We start from the raw sequence: 20,888 nt of genomic DNA, 5'->3' as shown, positions 1-20,888 counted from the left end.
TTTTTAGTCCATTGCATTTTAGAAAAAAAAACAATTTCTTTTGTGTTTTTAGTCCATTGCGTTTTAGAAGGAACACATTTTCTTTTGTGTTTTTTGTCCATTGCGTTTTAGAAAAAGAAAATCATTCTTTTGTGTTTTTCAGTCATTGCGTTTTAGAAATAACACACATCTTTTGTGTTTTTTTTGTCCATTGCGTTTAGAAACAACATATTTCTTTGTGTTTTTTTTTTTGTCAATAACGTTTTAGAAAAAAAAATCATTTTTTATGGTTTTTTTTCCATTGCGTTTTACGCAACTAGGTTTCGAAAATATAGCAATAGTATACTCGTTTTAAAGATAAAAAACGCTTGTTTTTTGGTGCAATTTTTATAAAAAATAATATCGTATGAAAGAGTTATTAACGTTTAAAAAATGGAGGGAATTGGAGGAGAGAGAAACTATTGTCTTTGATTGACTAGAATGTCACTAGAAAAACCCACGCCTCTTTTTTTTTTCCATTTCACGCATTTAATCTTAGCTCTTGATTAATAAATAGATGGTCAAGATTACTTCTCAACCTTCCTACCCAAATAAACTTCCTATTATATCATGACCCTATAGCATAGACAAAAAATTAATTCAATTTCACATAATGAGAAACAAATCAAAGTATGTGAACATTTCTTTGTTAACATTTGTTGTTTTATTTGGAAGTCTGTCAACTTTATTTAGAATTAACATTTTTACTCCTTCTCTTAATAATGCTACGTATAACTGGCCATGTGTAAAAACTGGGTCTTTTAAAAAAAGACCAACCCTTGAAAGAGATTATTCCTGACTTTTGTTGATTGTCATGGCAAAACACACTGATACGGAAAATTATCACCTTTGAAAAGCGACTGAATTTTTTTTATCCGAAGGTATCATGCTAAGCCTTGGAATGAATGTTTTAGTTCCAACATTAGCACCTGATATATTTTTAGCCTCTATAACCCTCTTTCCAAGAAATGTAACTTCTAACCTTATATCATTACATAGGCCATTTTATTGATCAATGTTCCTAATTTAAAACCAAACGATGATTTGGTAAATTAGAAATCTTTAATCCATTCAGGACATGGACATCTTGTGAGTATAACTCTTGTTGGAAGGTATCAAGAACTTCTTCTGTTTGGCAAGTGATTTTTTTTTGCAAGCATATAAAAAGAAAAAAAATGATTTCAAGTATTTTTTTGAACCATGGATAAGCTTTATCCGTTTTTAGAGACAATTTAAATTTTGAGCGATTAAATGTTGCAAAAATCCAATTTGTCTCTTACTGCATTTTGTTGAAGAGGTTAATCCTTTGTGAAGAGGCCTTTTCTACAATAATTGCCGTAAATTCGTGGAGAGATTTGGCAAAACAAAGCGATGAACACACTAGAAATATTGGTCAAACTTGTTAAGTTGAAAACAATCTAAAAATCACAAAGCCTATTTTCCAGACGTTAAATTTTGCGATAGTGAAGGCCCGAAAATGGACGAAATATCTGTGAAGATGGATAATATGTTGGGAGAAATCAAAGACGTGATAGAGGAAACTATATATGCGTTGTATTTCCCTCAATTAGAGCAAATTCTATTGAGAAGGAAACTATATATGCGTCGCATTTCCCTTAATTCGAGAAAATTCTATTGAAAAGGTGGGAGCAAATGACAATACCTTACATTGTTTGGGATTTTCTTTAAGTTCTTGATTTTACGAAACACGTTTTCTTGAAATGTTACCAACATGTGGCATACAAAGAAAAAGCCCCTAACTTTGTTAAAAGAAGTTCTACAAGGTGTCATGGAAGCTTTTAGTAAGACTGCTGTAAATAGAGACAAAGATATTACGGGAAAATTTGTTACGTTTCACATGAAGAATAATCTTTATTAATTACTTAATGCTTAATTGGATGCAGTTACAACGCAAGCAATTGATTGACCGACGGTCCACTTATGGTGTGGAAACACCCGAATTAGCAGCAGTGACAATAAAGATATTGTTGCAACCTATAAGTAGTTCTTGAGGCGAAAGAAATTGGGGTACCAATTTCTACATTTATACTGTGAAGAGATATTGGCTCAAGTGTAAAAGGGCAGACAAACTTGTCTATGGCCATTCTAATATCTGCCTGAGTTCAAGGTTTTCTGAAGCATATAAAGGACCACACAAGACGTGAGATATGGATCCCGAATCTATAAAATTGGAAAGCTCAGTACTAGAAGATATGGTAGGGGAAGATCTACAAAAGGATGAAGACAATGCTAATGGCAAAAAAAACATAGAGTGGACGAATTTTCTGAGTTTTATCACGTCTTTTTGAGTACTTTTAAGTTTTATGACTTTATCATTTATGTCGTTAAAGTTTTGACTTGTGTATTCGGTTTTGACTTTGAAGTAACCGTTTTAAACTTTGAAGTCTTGAGATTACGAAATTTGATGTAGAAAAATAGCATCATGTTTAACTAGTACATCGTACCAGATTATATGGTACAACGTATCGGAACGAACCATAAAAAGCATGTTACGGACTAGAACCATTGTAAGGTATGAGAATTGTCCCGCTCTGATGTATGGGCGACAAATGTGGGGTTTAAAGACCAAATGAGCCCTCTCACCACCAGACTAGAATTTTTGGTTGAATTTTCCTGATTGGGTTGTAACAACGGTATCAAAGTTAGACTCTGAATGGTGGCTTGTAGGGAATTAGTCATGATCAACGAGGCTCGCAGTGGTGGTCTAGAGGGAGCCAACAGGGTTAATCACCAATCGATGTGACTAATTATATGTTTAATTTGAATGTCGACTCATTTTACTATTGTATGTTGTTATAAGTATGTGTATCAAGGGAGTTTTTTATAAACAACTTAAAAATGCATGGTATAGAAAAGAGAAAAACGATACGTTGGATGTCTAAATGGAAGTCAAAGGCTGATGAATTTCTTTTGAATAATCGTTCCATTAGCCCTAAATATCAAGTTTTAACAAAACTAAATCACAAATTCTAAAAGGGTTTTAAGATACAAACCTAAAATTCAAGCATTCAACACAATATTCAAATCTTAATTTATCTAATATAGTATCTCTAAACTACCTATATAAGGTTCTAAACACAAGGGAGGAGGGCATCATGTGATGGTGCATCGTGGTGCCCATGACCACGTGATATACCATCGCAAATTGTGGTCACATTGGTGTGGTGGGTTTTCAGTGGTGACGTTGGTTATGGTGATTTGATGACCGTTAGAATTTTTAAAATATATATGTATATATTTTCCCTCTATATAAATAAACCAAACCTTAATTAATTTACAAACACAGCCCTTCTCTTACTCTACAACACTCTTATTTAAAAAAAAAACACTGATGGATTATCTAACTAAAACCTAAAAAATTGTAAATTAACATTGGTACGGTAACAGTATTGTAACGGTGTCATAAAAAATGTAAACCGTTACTGACCAAACAACATTGGTTCCAGTTTAAATATTCATTTTTATTGTTTTCCAATCGATGTAAAACACGTGTCAATATCCTCTTTGACATATCTGTTTTAGTTGCTATACCAGTAGCCGGTAACCTCTACCGTGGCAAATTGAACTGATACCAACTGAAAACCCGCTAGAGACCACCCACTAATTATTTTCAAGAACTGGATTCGGATCTTGAACCGGCCCATCATACACAATAACCCAACTTGTAAGCCCTTATTTTTCTCCCCCTTTCTCTGTCCCTGCGTCTCCGTGCAACCGCCGACTGCCTACGCCGCTCCACTCGCCGGCAAAGCCGCCGTCATCACCATTTCCAGTTTCCTCATCTCTTTAACTTAGGTACGTACGTACGTCCGTCTATCTTTTACAAGAGCTTGCATACTTAATTGTTTGAACTTGAAATTGAAGGTGTTAGGGATCAAGGTTATGCTCAAATGGCCATTCCAACACCAAAACTTCTCAAGATAAATTGGTGTTCTTCACGGTCAATAGCTAGTTCAGATGTATACAGAGTGTATGATATTTTATACACTTCATTTTGCACCATGACTGAATGCCCAAAAGTCGATGAGGTTGATGATCCGGTAGAGGTAACCGAATCTCCGGATCTTCCAATTTGGGTTAGAATTACAGAAAATGATAGTCTAGTAACAAAGACACCAGAGGATGATTTCATGCTCCCTTCGGTATCTTATTGGATGGAAAACTATAAACGCGAAGAACCCAAGGTATACGATAAAGTCACTGTAGGTAACAAGGGCGAGAGCGATACAAAAAAGATAACGAAAGTTTTAACGAAGCATTTTGAATCGGTTGAGTCTGTTGTACGAGCTTTAAATGACTGTAACATTGCTCCATCTGAAAGCTTAGTTGCTCAAATGCTGAAAAGATTTGATAATAACTGGAAGTCGGCTTATGGTGTGTTTACATGGGCTGAATCATGCTTAGGTTCCAAGTTTTCACCTGATATGTATGACTTGTTGGTTGATTGTTTGGGGAAGTCGAAGAAGTTTGATCTGATGCGGCAGGTGGTTAAACATATGGTTCAGATTGGAGACGATTATGTTACGGTGAACACTATCGCAAAGGTCATAAGGAGGCTCGCAAAGGCGGGACTGCATGAAGCAGCGATAGACGAGTTTAGAGGAATCGAGCAATTTGGGGTTAAAAGAGATCTTTTGGCGTTGAATATATTGGTTGATGCATTAGCGAAAGAAAAGAACGTTGAGCGCGCTAATGACGTATTTGTTGAGTTTAAGGATGAAATACCTCCGAATTCTCATACTTTTAATTCGTTGATACATGGCTGGGCTAAAGCTCGGGATATTGGAAAGATTCAAGCCACCATGGAGGAGATGAAGAAACACGGGATTTGTCCTGATGTTGTTTCTTATACGTCTTTGATAGAAGCTTATTGTAGTGAAAAAGATTTCAGAAAGGTTGATCAAGTTTTAGAGGAAATGCAACAAAAAGGATGCCCTCCGAATATTATAACGTACACTATTATAATGCATGCTCGTGGGAAGTCGAAGGAAATCGATGAAGCTTTAAAGGTTTATGAGAAAATAAAGTCCGATAATTGCGTCCTTGATGCATCATTTTTCAGCTCTTTGATTCACATTTTGTCGAAAGCTGGTAGACTAAAGGACGCACGTGAAGTGTTTGATGAAATGCCTGACCAAGGAGTTAAACGCGACACTCATACGTTTAACACCATGATAACTAGTGTTTGTGAGCACACTCAAGAAGAGGATGCACTCAAGCTGCTACATGAGATGGAAAAGTGTGGCGTGAAACCCAACTTTGACACGTATGCGCCATTGTTAAAGATGTGTTTAAAGTTGAAAAGAATGAAGGTGGTTTCTTTCTTGTTGAATCATATGTTGGACAATAATGTTAGTGTTGGACTTGGAACGTATAGCCTTTTGGTTCGCGGGTTATGCAAGAACGGAAAACTTAAACACGCATGCTTGTTTTTGGAAGATGCGGTGATGAGAGGTTTTGTCCCTTATGATACAATGTTTAAGTTGTTGGAAACCGAGCTCGAAAAAGAGGGCATGATCGAAGAAAAGAAGAGGATACAAGAGTTGAAGTTAATTCGACCCGCCGAAGAAAATATGACTCCTACTTAGATGTGGCAAAAGTGTTATGGTTTCTCGTTTGTTTTCATTGATTGTCGTTAAACTCTTCGTGCATTTTACTTTAGATTAAAGGGTTCGGATAACAAAAGCTTTCTAAAAATTCCATCAACTGTTTACACTAGACATAAACAAAACCCATAATAAACACTGTAACTTCTGCTTCAAACACACCTCTAATCATCTTCACAACGGGCCGGCCCTATTGGACGCGCTAGATCCTCATCATTTGGACACCCGAGGAGCTTTTGTACCATTACTTCCCTCGGTCAATGAAAAACCGAAGAGCCTGCAACTATTGGTGGAAGTCAACACTGGTTCTTCCTGTTGACTTTTCGACGGATAATCTTGGTGGTTTTGACCACTTAACGGTTTCATATTATCACCGTATCGAATAGCACAAGCATTGGGAGCTTGACTGACTGCTTGCTGGAACCGTAATACAGACGAAGGCGAAGATGATGATGATGATGATGATGGGTGAATCCATAAATTTCCGGAGTTTGATCCTCTTTCAGCGTATTGTAGATTTGATATTATTTCTTGACCTTGCAAGACCCTATTGAATCTTGAAGATTCACCGGAGCCTACGCTTATTTGGTTTCTGATATCATTCCCCAATGGAGATATTTCAGACGAACGGTAAAAACCGTATATTTCTTGACCTTGCAAGACCTTGTGGAATCGCATTGATTCCTCGAAGTCTGATCCTTCAGTTGACCGATCTGTAAGGAATACATAAAAAGTCAACATCTTCGATTCTGTATTAGTTTATTATATAAAATATACGATGTTTTTTTATAACTAATGAGTAAAATACGGGCCTTTTAGAACGGTAAAATCTGAATTAAGCGAAGGGAAACCAGTTCGTGTCCTCTTCATTAATGGCGACATGAACCCTTCTATTTCCGAAAGTGAACTACATCGATCGATCTCCCATGGGGATATCCTATTATGCCTTGCTATTTCCCCACAATCCCACCTTACCTGCAAATAAGATAATAAACAACAATCCCGTAAGGGTATACTAGACATTTGACTAATAGCCGGAAGGGTATTTTAGACGTTTGAAAAACAGTGACGAGGAACTTCATACCATTATGCACCTCCATTTTGATCCAGGCCACCTGGCAGGATCGATATCGTTAAGCCCGGTTATGATTCCTGTACACCTGTTGGACGGAACCTAGTTGCTTATCGTGCATGAGTTAAGGGTTTTAGATTTAGAAATCATAGTATTTGTCAAACCTTCTGTCTCCAGCATCTTCTGTTTCGACCCGCATTTTAAATCTCATACCAGGAGAGAATGAATTTGCGAGGCTCTTCATAAACCGATTATACGGCACTATGAACTTCGATGAGCCACCCCTAAATACATAGTTGAATTTAAGGTCAAAATGGTCATTTTGTGAATGAGAGAATAAAAAAACCAAGAACTTAGTTACCTCGGATTGTAATAGACACTGAATATGGTCCTTTGAGATATGGAGTTCACCACATTCGAAAAGTCACGGTCGTTTAACTGATGCCCAAAAAATGGCGGGAAGCTAGAAGCCGGTTTCACTTGTGTGGCTCTTCGGATCCCTAGCCTCAGTACTCCGTCATCGCCTCTGAAATACGAAAGCATAAGAGCACAATCGCAAAATGACCAAAGTACCCGTCATGTTTCTAGCTCCTGTGTACCTTAGAAAAAGAACCGCGTCTCCACATATGAGCTTCTTCTTGTTAACAAACGCACTCCAACCAGTTGTGAGCAAATGCCTCCGAGGCTGTCCTGCTCAGATCAGTGACGAGTAACCACATATGTTTTGTAAGTCCAGTGTTTTCGTTGTGTGTTATTGCAAATCTTTCTAACAAAGACAAACGGCAAACTTGTAATTTTCTTATATACCTCGGTAGATATGTCGGAATTTCCAATCAAACCCGTGAAGATCTTTAGCTACAAGCTCTTGTGAAGGCCTCTGTTGTTTATAATCCTACCATGAAGAGCACAAGATCAGTGTCGAGCAAAAAAAAATTACACGAAAAATTGATTTTAGGCCTCGTAAGCTTGTTTCGATATAAGTACATACCAGGGGTGGAAAACAGTCCTCGGCAGCCCGGCGTGGGACCGAGAATCCTCCATGAGTGCTAGTATCGGATGCAGTTAGGGTCTTACAAAACATATGTGGTGTTGTTGACTTTTCAATCACCTCGTTATCATCTTCTTCTGCATATTCTACTCCACGCCCACCTTCACCAACTTCATGCCATTTTTGCTCCAACTGTTTAATGTCACCGATAAAAATTCAACAAAGTGTCCATTTGTTAGTTCGTCTATTCTGTGGGTGTGATTAGTTAACATAACAAAAGGACCATAAAGTTTGTAACATATATCCCCTTGTACCAACTACTATTGTTCATTTTGTAGTCACGCTTGTGGAGTTATGCTATCATTTACAACCAGTGCCTGTAAAACGCGTTGGTGGTACATGAGTTCAAACATCTCTTATTAACCCAACATCTGCCTTGTACGGCAGATTTGAGTGTGTTCAAAACCGTCTAGATGGAAATCAGTATATTTCCAGTAGAATTTTAAGTCGACAGTTAAAGAAGATGGCTAACTCAATATCATTTGTGGCCGGGTCCATTAATATTTATGAAAGAAAAACAAAGATATGATCATGAGACTAGTTTGACCATACTGCAACAAATCTGCTTAGAAAAACAGGAGTAATATTACTACTTGTAACAAGTTTCAAAAAAGGAATGGAGTATGTTATTATGTACTTCAAACCGACCAAACTGAAGCGAGTATAGACCTGCTTGCGATCCAAGCTATTTAGTTTTTGGCAAATTGCCGGTTTTATGGCTTCGTTCGGTTTGAAACTTGGAACCGGCACGTAAACCGAAGTGGATGTTTAACTCTTACTATTTATATTTCTTTTTCAGTTGTATAACACGTAATCATATATGTCGTTCTAAAACATTTGCAAGTTTTGTGAATAGTATTTCACTTTGATTGCAGTGGCGGATCTAGAAAATGATTACAGGAGCAACGTTTCAAAAAAAAAGGTAACAAAAACGAAAAAACATCTAATTTTTCCAAAATTTAAACTACCGTCGGAACGTTAACAGGCAACGGAGGTTATCCATTCTAAGATAGATCCGCCCCTGTTTGATTATCGGTCACTTGCCTTTAGCTTAAGTTTTTTTTTTTTTTTTTTTTTTCAATTTTCAATTTTACATACTATTAATAGTAATTATAATATTCGCTTTTAATCCATTTAGTTTTCATTTAATATGATTTTCTGTTTATAACAAAATTTAAAATCCTTAGCTTGTAAAATAAAATCCAATAACTTATGTTCTTCACTAATCTAACTACATTACTTCAACATTCAAGCAGAAAATAAATGACCAAATAAAACACAAATTTGAAAACACATAATCATAAAAACCAAAATGCAAACCAACCTGAGAATCTTGAACTAATGAAACTTGAGCATAAACATCATCAGTCCCAGCCTCAGCCTAATTTCACCAAACTTTCACAAATCAATCAATAAACCCAAACCCACAAACTCCAGTACACAATAATCAAACTTACATGAAGCTTAACGTCAACAACCCGACAGAACACATGAGGCGGAACACTAAACTCGCCAGAACCCACACATTTACCAGCAGACTGTAGCTGTTCCAGGTGACCCTGAGGGCAGTAAACGACGGCGTTTCCTTTTCTCGGTAATGATACCAAAGGTCCAGCACAAGCATGCCATAACTCCAAACAACACACCACCGGAGTAACGACAGAAACGTCGTCGTTAACGGTGTTCAGGTCAATTAAACCACACATCATCTGGTGAAAGTGAAAAGGAAAGAAAGAAAGAAAGGGTGATAAATAGGGTGTTTTGTGTGTGTGTGTGTGGGGGGCTTTCTCTCTCTAAAAGTAAAGTGTGTGTATTTACATAAAAATCACATCTTTTGATGATGGGGTTGTGATTGAATTTGGTCTTTAATCCACTGCAAAAGTAGCAGAAGCAGGTGAGGAGCAGAGGAGAGAGAAAGAGAGGTGGCTGCCGGTGACGCCCTGTAATTCCGGGAGGGTGTCAATTCTGTCTCCTTCCCATTCAAACAAAGGCTCTATCGTCTCATGTTTCTTATTAGTGCACACATTTCTTTTTTTTTTTTTTTCTTTTCTTTAACCGTTAACGAATACTATACAAGCCCAGTCACTCGGGTACTAAATCTATTGACGAGAGGTCATCCACATCCTACGGACACAGACAATACAATGACCCAGCCCACTCACCATTCCGGTGAAAACCAACCGCGCTAAGACCCACTTTGGTAAAACTACAAACCCACCTGTAGCAAATAGCACCAAGTGGGCTCGAACCCATGATAGAGTGCCTCATCCCAAACCAATTGATCTAGGACTCATTGACACACTGAGTTCAATTTAATTTTGATTAATGTTACGAACTTTTGTCATTTATTTTTAACTAGTTTGTTTTGGCATGGTACTGACATTCGATAAGCAATTGAAAAAGATAAGCTCAAAAAAATGTCGACGTGTGTTACATTAATCGAAAACTATAAAAACGAATATCAGTATCGGTACCAGTACCAATGTTGTTCATCATGTATCGATTCGATTCGTTACGATATCGTAACTGTACCGACACTCGCTATAGCTTACAATTCCAAAAAAAATCTATTGCGAATACAACTTTGTTTTCATGGAATTTTATACCGCATGTTTAGAATGTATTGATTCGTTCTAATAAAAAATGAATGGTACGTAAAAATAAACATGTCGCAACAATCTACTCAGAATTTTATAAAACATTATATTGTATTACAAAAAATAATGAAAAAAAGGTAAGTTTTGCTAATATTATGTTTGTGCTTCGATCATTTGTATATTACAATCATGAGCCAGTTTTGAGTAACATTTACATCAAGACGTGGATAAAAATATGTAAATCACAACTACATACTCTAAATTTTATAAAACATCGTAATTTAAAAGTTATAAGGAAAAAATAAAATATGTTTAAAAGTAATTATAATAATATAAAAAAAAGTCATTGTAGAAGTGTTTTTTATTTAATATATTATATAATTCATTTTCGACTTTCTGTTTAGTTTTTTCAATTTTTATTTCTTGATATTAAACGAGTAGGATTCCTCACGAGATGTGGCTGATATTAAGTCGGCATTGATTTAGTCCGTTACACCTCGAAATAATACCAACACTTGGTATATAGAAATCAAAAAAGATATGTCCGAGAGGATATCGACACGTCTATACTATCATATTGTTTCATTTGTTGGTATAACACACTTATGTAATAGTACAATGAATTGTACTAAGCTTTTATATGGCATCTTGATTGTGAGAAGCAGAATTGGTGATACAATACTCTTACTATTCATTGTTGTTAGAAGTTACAAATACTTTAACTATTTATGCACGTTTCAACATAAAATACTTTAACTATTTATGTGCGATTTCAACAGTTATGAATACAGTTTTAGTATATTCACATTTGAATCCATCTACAAAAGGATATCCGCAAAATAGTTAAATATGTATAAACTAGTAATAAGACCCGCGCGTGTTGCGGCGCGGATATTTCGCAAATATTGAACGGATTAGTCCAAGCGTTATGTGATGTGTTAACCATATGAAAACGCGCATTTTGACGTATCCGATTGAACTCAATGTATCCTATAGTTGCATTGCGGTTGGATCAAAATGTAACGTCAATCGAATTTATATCGTACAATCATAACGTATTATACGTGACCTGACTAACTCGAATTTATATCATCAAGTCAAAAACTCTCGAGGGTGTCAAAGTGGCATTTACAAAGTTCATAAATAGTTAAGTGGTTAAAAATTGCATTTCCTAAACTTAAGGGCTAAGAAAGGGTAAATATAAAATTTGATAAAGTTTTTGGGTAAGAAGGAAACTACAGCAAAGTTGGGGCTGAAAATGAAACCACGACAAAGTTGGGGTGTCAAAAGAAAACTATTTGTAAAATGGAGTAGTAGTTTAGGGACTAAATTTGCCATTTTATGAAACTTTGAAGCTACCAAAATCAATGGGCTAAAATTGCAACATCGTGAAAGTATAGAGGAGGGGGAGGCAATGCAGGTGGGGTTTCCACAGACTTTGTCTTTTAAAATAGTATAGAATAGGGCCATCTACCACTTGTGGTCAAGTGGTAGAGAGGCTTAGGTTCTCCAATGAAAATCCAAGTTCAATCCCCACTTATGTCACTTTGGTGGATTAGGCAATCATATATTAGAGCCTTCTTGCAGAGGTGTCTGGACCCACTTGGGTTTTCGTCCCACCGTGTGTTGTGCCAGAGAGTTCTGCTCTTGTGGTGGCACAACGACTGTCAAGTGGCAGCCAGCGGTATGGTTTCCAGGGGAACGCCTAAGCCAAACTCTGATGCCAACGTGGGCCCGGTTAAGACAACATAGTCTGACCAAAGTGGGACAACGGGGCTCTCCAATTTGAGGAGTAAAGTAGCCTAATACTAGGAAGTGTCGTTCTAATTAAATGTATAAATAGGGTCTGCTTATGATAGGCAGCAAGGTGGGCTAAGGGGTGATAATCACCCGAGGGCCCATTATTTGTACTCGTCTAGGACCACCAAATTTTTAGAAACGATCCTAAATACAATTAATATCAACCTTAACCCAATATAAACTTTAAAAATAAAAAATTAAGTAAGTTACTTTATCCCTTCTCAAAACATAGCCAGTAGTAACCTCAATCTTAATAAACATTTTACGAAAATAAAATGATTTAGACATTGTAAAACAAATGAGTAAATTGTAATCATTTTCCTTTTTTATATTATAAATTGAATGTAGGTTTTATTCCCTCGTAAGCTAATCGCAGGGATCGATTGTAGAGTGAAATATAATTAAAAAAAATCGGCGAGATCAAGTAGTCTGTTGTGAGTAGTGGAATAAACCCTCATAAAGGATGAATGCAGGTTGTTTCTGCTGGAGTTTCCAGTTGTCTTGAGCGACCTGTGGCAGTGACTAACCTGCAACTTTCGTCTCTTCACACGAAAGTGTTGACATTCACGTGCAACCTTCGTGTGATTGTGTCTTTCGCGCGAGGTGCAAGTTCTGCATGGAACATTAACACAAAAGTTTGACTTTTGTGCAATTATAACTTTTACGTACACCATTCCCACGATTTAACTTTCGCATGAACGTGCAACTTGCGCATGAAGCTGTTCATAAATAACTGTTGTTGTAGAGCGGCGCGACTAACGTGTGGTGGCGGCATCGCAATTGTGGCAACAACTAGGTTCCAAAGGCATGTGATTTTGTGAACCCTAGTGAGAGCAGGTGATATCTGTGGTGTTGAGATGAGAGTACCGAGTGGAATTACTTATCTTTAAAAAACAAGTCTTAGAAAACCTTAGTGAGACTTGTTTTTTAAAGATATGTTATTTTAGTTTTTTATGCAATTAATACTTGTGCCTTTTATGCCATTAATATTTAAACGAGACTACTCTAGTACAATAACATATGAAACACATAACATAACTTAGTGATACATTTTTTAAAGATTACAATATTGTAGATTTGAATGTTGGCTTCACAAGTTGGTGGATCGGCCCGTGTAAGTCTAATAAGAATGGGGTATTAAGGTTTGAGGGGCGTTTGGGGTTTTGCTTAATGTTTAACTAGTGAGATTCCCCCGCGCTTCGCGGCGGGAATTCAGTCGATATCAGTTTGGTTCGTTACGTTACACGCACTCGTTATAGTAGTCGAAAGAGAAAACATTACATCGATCGAAAACAATAAAAACATATATCGGTATCGAAACTAATGTTGTTTAGTTGATAACGGTTCTGTTCGTTTGCATTTTATGTTTATTTATTTCAACATTGCGATTTTTATTTCTAAAACAGATACCGTGCCGCTATCGTTACAAACCTTATCGAAACCGATTAAACAACATCTGTATCAATAACATATTTATTTTTATTGTTTGAAAACATAAGTTAATAAGAAAACAATATAATAATAAAAACCTAAAAAAAAACAATATCAAACTGAACCAAACAACATTCATACCATTGTGCATTCATTTTATAAGAAAACAATTGTTTAAAATCAATTAAATTAATAAAAAACAATATAATAGCACAAACTTAGAAAAAACATTAATAAAAAACTTTGAACCACTATTCATCGACACCATTAAATAACATGTATTAGTGAGATTCCTCCTGCACTTCGCGGCGGGAAATCGGTTGATGTCTGTTCTTTTCGTTATGGTACCAATATTCGCAATAGTCTATAGTAATCCAAAGAGAAAACCTTACATCAAAAACAATAAAAACGAATATCTGATACTGGTACCGATGTTGTTCAATTAGTATCGGTTTGGTTGGTTTGCGTTTTATGTTTATTTATTTTTTTCAACATTAACATTGCGATATAAGTTTTATTGATAACGAATATTATGCCGCTATCATACCATACCAAACCGAACCGAAACCGACTAAACGTCATCTGTATCGGTAGTGGTATTTATTTTTTTATTGTTTTCCTTTCAATAAATTGACACCGTATCGCTACCATATTGTACCGAACCGAACAACATCGTTCTCGGTACATGAGTTTATTTATATTGTTTTTTTTCTTTTGATAATCTAACATCGTATTGCTACTGTACCACCGGTACCGATATCTGTATTCATTTTTTTTGTTTTCGATTTCAAAACATTTTCATTTATACAACTCTATCTATTAGGATAAACGAATAACGTTACCGATACCGTGCCACTTTGAACCGACCGGTTCCGTACGAACAACATCGATGCCAGTACCGGTGTTCGTTTTTAACGTTTTCGCTCTTGTAAAATTTTGTTGATTCCTATACAAAATGCATGTATTGTACCAACATTGTAACGAATCGAATCAATACCGATCTAATTATTAAAGCTACTAATCAATCATCTTCTTCTTCTATAAAATACTTTAATAGTTTTAAAACTAAAAAAAATAACTAAAATTCATGCACTGTTCATCAAGAGTCTAAATTCATATATATATATATATAGATGATTTGACCTGCACTTCGCGGCAGTAATTCAGTTGAGGATCAAAGGTGCAACCTGGTTTTCATATAATAGATTGCAAGGTTTGGTTACAAAATGTGGTTAATACATACAAAAAGCAGTCCATGGTTTTGTAGAACGTATCATAAGTTTATTTACAATAACTACTTCAGTTATTTCAGATGTACAAAATGTAGCGTATTCTGATGCATTTGGTTGCGTTCTTCTTGCTGGGCTGGTATTTGTTAGCGATCTATTCCGGGAACCTGAGTTTCTTGGTGTCGCTTACGCCTTCTGTATGTGTTGTTTAAGTTTATTAGTAATGATGTCTTTGTTAAAAATGGGTCTAAGTTAATAGTTGGAATAGGATGGGATACCTGATTGATATGGTTGACGCTTAGCTGAAGGCCTGTATTCATTTGATTCTAAGGCCAGCTTTTTGTTTGCAGCAGGTGTTGTTTGTTGGGTAGGCGAAGGCGGTGTGGGTGTGATGTTTAGCGTGTTGTTGAAGACTTTGTAGACGGGGAGAAGACTTGAGTTGGCAGTTGATGAACGGGCATATTGTTTAAGTTTATTAGTAATGATGTCTTTGTTAAAAATGGGTCTAAGTTAATAGTTGGAATAGGATGGGATACCTGATTGATATAGTTGACGCTTAGCTGAAGGCCTGTATTCATTTGATTCTAAGGCCAGCTTTTTGTTTGCAGCAGGTGTTGTTTGTTGGGTAGGCGAAGGCGGTGTGGGTGTGATGTTTAGCGTGTTGTTGAAGACTTTGTAGACGGGGAGAAGACTTGAGTTGGCAGTTGATGAACGGGCATATTGAACTTGCATTGTGAACTTTTGTTTTCCAATGGCTTGATATAGGGGTTCTGGTGTTTCATAACGGTCTGCGAAGCCATGTTGCAAGATCATGTCTCTGCATTGGAGGCCGATTAACCCAACGGTTGCCTCGTCAAAAAATGTTGCCATAGTAGGAGCCGTGTTGTCTGCGAGTGTTGCTGTGACGCAGTACCTGCAATTAATTATTAATTAGGATATATGATTTCTTGATTTTGTTTTTTGTGTTTATTTTTCTTAGGCTTACATGAATTTTGGTTCAGGTAGGTTTTGGTGGCTACCACACGACCAACCTCTTTTTGTTTCGATTATTTTTCTTGGGCATTGTGGGCACATTATGTAGTACCATGCCCGGCCTTTGATGTAAGTTGTGATTGATGCTTTGCAACTGAACGTTTACCCCTATATCACAAAGTTATTAGATCATGACATTATTTTAATGAATAATATAAGTTGTGACTTTCATAAGAAGACTATTTGAGTACCTGGTTTTCTTTTTGGTGTTCTAAGAGTTTTGAAATCGTTCTTTTGTTTCTGTCTTCTGCGCGAAGATGGCGTTCATGTGATTCGTGGCCAGGGGTTGCTGTCAGTAGAACTTGTGTTCCATCTTTGAACCGATAGAAGTAAAGTTGTTTGTTAGATTAGAAAGTAAATCTTATAATTGAGTAAGATAAAGAGTTTTCTTCTTTACCTGTTTCTAGTTTCTATGATGCTGTCTACAGTGGGGTTGAAGTAAATGTGTGTTACTGGGGTTGATGACAGTTGTAGTTTTTTCTGACGTGTGGCCTTTGAAGATTGTAACACCCCGTGTTTTCGAATGTCAAAGTCAAAGTCCAAGTCGAGTTTGACTTCTTTGACTATAATTAGTCTTTTTTATGTTTTGTATTATGTGGAGTAACTGTTGTTAATCAAAGAAATCGAAGTAATCGAATGTTTAACCCACACGAAGCGATTTACGACTGTGAATAGTAGGAAGTAACAATGCGATAAAGTTAATCAATCAATAATCAAGCTAATCGAATCATCAATCGAACTCGAAACTCGAATTATGCGAACTTGGTGTTATTATACGTGTGTGTGTGCCTTATATGTTACTTGTGCATGTTTACTTCATGTTATGTGTGGTGATCAATTGAATCGAAACTCGAAATTCAATCGAACTCAATCGAAATCGAAGTCGAATATGGAATGTAGATGCTTGTATGTAGATATAGTGGTTGGGATTAAAAGTAATTTGAATAGGAAACTCTATCGTACTCGTATCGTCTCCAATCGAAATCGAAATATCAGAAATCGTCGCACCGAACACTTGACACAGGCTGTGGATCGATCAGGCTCCTAGTCGATCGAATAGCCCAGCCGATCGGACAGACTGTCCGATCGAGCAGGCTGTCCGATCGGGATGCTTGGCCGATCGGCCAGCCCTTTCCTCTTTGGGAAGCCTATAAATAGGCATGTCATTGTCATTCTTTCCACTTTTGGAAACCCTCTGATCGACCAGCTCGTGCTCCCCTTCTTTTCTCAGATTTCCGATTTCGGTAAGTTTTCATCCTAAATCTTGTACTTTCTTGATCAATACACGCTCCCACACCTTTCTATCTTTCAAATCTTGATTTCTAACCTTGAAATCATCAAGATCTAAGGATTCTAGGGTGATGTCATCATCGTGTTCTTCAAGAACTTCATGATTTGGCCTCAATCCACCAAGAATCACTTGGATCTAGCCGATTTCCACATAAACAAACTAAGATCTATCACAGATCTGAACATTTACATAGTGTGAAGGATTGAAAGATGGATTTTCCAACTTTCTTTCAACTCTTTTACACTCAATGCCTTCAAACCGGTAGAAACGGAGCTTGAGCCAACTCACCAATCATTCCAATGGTCAAGTGGTTCAAGATTCGGATTCTATCTATGAGATTCACCGACTTCGGGTTAAACTATAAACTCCGTTCCGAACCGTTCACCGGCCGGACTTGGGTGATTCCTGTCCGAGCAGGGGAAACAAGTAAGAACGAAGGTGCCATGGTTCAACTCGTTGTCAAAACATCTCAATATAACGTCAAACAAATAGAACAACCAAGTGTTAGACGAACAGGCCGACCAGGTCAGGATGCTGACCGACCGAACAGGCTGTTCGAACGAACAACCCAACCGATCGGACACGTCAGCCGATCGGCTAGCACATGGCCCCACACTTTGACAATTTCATGATGTATAGTATTGAACGAAGTGATGTTCGATAGAACGAACTGTTCGATAACATTACTCATCGGATCATGAGATACTATGCTTCAACCCTTAATCGATTTTCAACTCGTTCGACGTATTGGAATGCCACCTGATCGAACATGCTGTCCAATCAGGTGACAACCTGATGAGGACCTACTACTGAAGTGTCTAACCGATCGGTTAAGCCGACCAATCGAACGGCCCGTTCGATCGATCGGCCTGAAAGGTAAGAACACTTCAATGTTCTCAAATACTACAACGAAAACTTCAAAAGGACAAGCCATCATACACAAACACATCCTACACAAAGGAAGAAACAATCCACTCGAATAGTCCAACCGATCGAGCCTACCGGCCAATCGAACAGGCTGTCCGAACGGACTGTCCAACCGAACGAACAACCCTTTCGATCGAACCTACCGTTCGATCGACCAGGCTGTTCGACCCATCATCACTTGTTTCCATTTTACACGTCACTTATCATTATGCTATCGAACTATTCAGGCTAACCCTACTCTCAAGCGCTCCCTTCAATCCATCAATCAATCGCTGTGAGTATACTCGAACCCTTTTTGCTTTAGCACTTTTGGGTGTTACATACGTTACTTATCTAAATCACAATCGATCACACTACTCAATTATTTGAACGCTAACCGATTCGCATGTATTACGTAACTAAATGAATGCTTGTTGTTATGTTTACACATGGAATGTTGTCTACCTGCCTTAACGACGTAGTACTATAGTTTGGACTCAGCACCCGTTCACACGGGGGTTGTTAAGGACAATTACTTGCATGGATTACGGTGGTAATCATGTATTGCGAACTGTCTCGGACAGTCAACCCGCAGTCATTGGTATCGATAGATCCATGTCGATAATTAACATGCTTCGTTTTCCTCTGTGTACGTGCTGGTTATGCGTAAACTATTTCGAACTCTATATGCTATTACCAAACTTGTATGCTCACCTTTACATTTTATGTATTGACTTTATTTTAACGTATGTGACAGGCAATTAGGATGCTTATCTGCTAGGAAGGCGAGCTAGGAATAAGCGTCTAGAGCATTGTTGTCTATAGATCTTGCAGATCGAGTCTCTAGAGGCATTTGAACAATATTTATATTTTTATTTAAATCTGAGTTGTCGGAACAGTATATTTGACTAGATGCTTATCTGTAATAACTTGTTTTATTATTTGGGATGCGGTATGGGACGTGTCATTTAAAACTGAATAGTAATGATAGTTTTTATGGAAACTTCTGGACAATCTGTTTCGCTCAGTGCCATGCCTCGATGATTCCGCCATCGGTTGGGGTGTGAGAGATTGGTATCAGAGCCATAACTATAGGGAATTAGGCTAGACACGACCTAGTCCGGGTCGCTATCTTAGAGACCTAGACTATAGTTAGGAACCAACAGACCAAGCTTATGTGCTATATTCTAATACTCTTCGCTATCACTGCACTCGAATTTTCAAATAGAGTCAAGCGATTTAGTCAAGATTAGGTGTGAAAGCCGCAAACTCTCGACTAAATTGTTTGGTCAATGCTGATTTTATCAATTTAGCAATGATTTCCTCATTATTTTCGATAACAAACGAGGAGAATTATACCAAATCAGGAGTGAAATCCATATTTTGATGAATAATCTCCTCTATTTTATTAAAAGCTCAGGAACAAAGGTTGTTAAACCAGGGGTGAAACCCGAACCTTGATAGCCATTTCTGACCTATTCGGTTTTACCGAAAGCTCTCACCAAAGCTTCGACGGACTCCAACGACCTGAACTCACAAGTATGACCTAGGGAATGCGTGTTGAATGCCCAAGAATCGAGGCAGGAACGCTATCCCGAAAGTCGAAAAGTGACGACAAGTCTACTGCGAGTAGTCGAATCGCTTTGGGTAGTCGATGTCTAGTAGCCGCAGACACTCCATTTCTCGATTTTATGTGTTTCGATTCTGAGCCCGCAACTGCCGACTCTGATGATTCGTCGATTTTATGTGCTTTATGTGTAATTACCTGTTTATGTGTTTAATTTTAATGTTCACTCGATTTTTGCTATCACTTCGATCAACACAAACGACTCGCATTGCTATTCTATCTCAGTACGCTAACAAGTTGCTGCAATTTTAGGCAATATTATGCTACGATTATACTATGCTACTCGACACGCTATACGACTATACGATGCTACTCGATACGCTATACGCGACCAATATATACGAACGACACGCGAGCTTTGAATGATAGGTTTTTGTATTCTGACTGCCTCTATGATTAAATGTGTATGTGTTTCTGTGATTATGTGATTCTGTGCTTATGTGCCTCTGTGATTCTGTGCTCTATGTGCTTCTGTGCTTTTATGATTACATGAATCTGTGGTTATGTGCCTATGTGTTTATGTGATACCTGTTTCGACGTGTTCCTAAGCTTTAGTAAGTAGTAGACGTGAGAGGTGAGATTCGATTGTTGTGTCTGAGACCTACGACGATGTCTGTTGCAGACCATGTCGTCATCTGGACACCGAACCCCACTTACCCGCCAAGAGAAAAGAGACAAGCGTCTCGCTGCTATCATCGCCAAGCAAGTGGCAAAAGCTGTGAGCGAGGTGTATGAAAACGTCAGCAAATCGTCTGAGGAGTCGCGAACCGATGCTCCTAAAGATGCTAACAAGACCGTTTTCAGTTTCAAACAGTTTAAGGCATGCGGACCAAAAGAGTTTACCGGAGAGGATGGTTTTACCGCCATGTTTCAATGGTTTGATTCGGTTGAAGTCACTCTGCGCCAAAGCGGCTGTCCTGAGAATCTCCGTACCCTCAATGCGACCGGTGTCTTCCAGTCCCGAGCTCTAGACTGGTGGACGTCCGAACGAAACAAACGCGGGAATGATGCAGCTTATGAGCTGACTTGGGAAGAGCTAAAGGCCATCATGATGGACGAATTCTGCCCTCCCTATGAACGCCAAAAGCTGGAGGACGAGTTTTGGAACATCAAGCAGAAGGACGGAGACAACGCTGCTTTAACTGCTCGCTTCAAGCAGCTTAGCATTATCTATCCCGATCATGTCAAGACTCCAGACATGGCTATCAAG

General features: G+C 37.7%; 2 protein-coding genes across 2 annotated transcripts; one reads left to right on the top strand and one right to left on the bottom strand.

Moving 5' to 3' along the window:
- The first annotated feature begins 3,677 nt into the window (after positions 1-3,677).
- On the top strand, positions 3,678-5,739 carry LOC110937250 (pentatricopeptide repeat-containing protein At3g22670, mitochondrial). The gene is made up of 2 exons (XM_022179645.2): positions 3,678-3,834; positions 3,904-5,739. The coding sequence occupies exon 2, from the start codon at positions 3,930-3,932 to the stop codon at positions 5,625-5,627; it is 1,698 nt and encodes a 565-aa protein (XP_022035337.1). The 5' UTR covers positions 3,678-3,834; positions 3,904-3,929; the 3' UTR covers positions 5,628-5,739.
- Positions 5,637-9,782, bottom strand: LOC110937249 (auxin response factor 3). The gene is made up of 10 exons (XM_022179644.2): positions 9,223-9,782; positions 9,090-9,146; positions 7,706-7,897; positions 7,525-7,609; positions 7,317-7,407; positions 7,079-7,243; positions 6,882-7,001; positions 6,730-6,805; positions 6,458-6,620; positions 5,637-6,358 (listed from the first exon to the last, which is right to left on the bottom strand). Exons 1-10 carry the CDS (start codon positions 9,472-9,474, stop codon positions 5,859-5,861), a joined length of 1,701 nt encoding a protein of 566 aa, XP_022035336.1. The 5' UTR covers positions 9,475-9,782; the 3' UTR covers positions 5,637-5,858.
- Positions 9,783-20,888: the final 11,106 nt, after the last annotated feature.

This window comes from Helianthus annuus, chromosome 4 (genome assembly GCF_002127325.2).
Source record: "Helianthus annuus cultivar XRQ/B chromosome 4, HanXRQr2.0-SUNRISE, whole genome shotgun sequence".
Lineage (NCBI taxonomy): Eukaryota > Viridiplantae > Streptophyta > Magnoliopsida > Asterales > Asteraceae > Helianthus > Helianthus annuus.
Note: the sequence above shows the minus strand (reverse complement) of the source record. Positions and strands in the feature narration are given on the sequence as shown.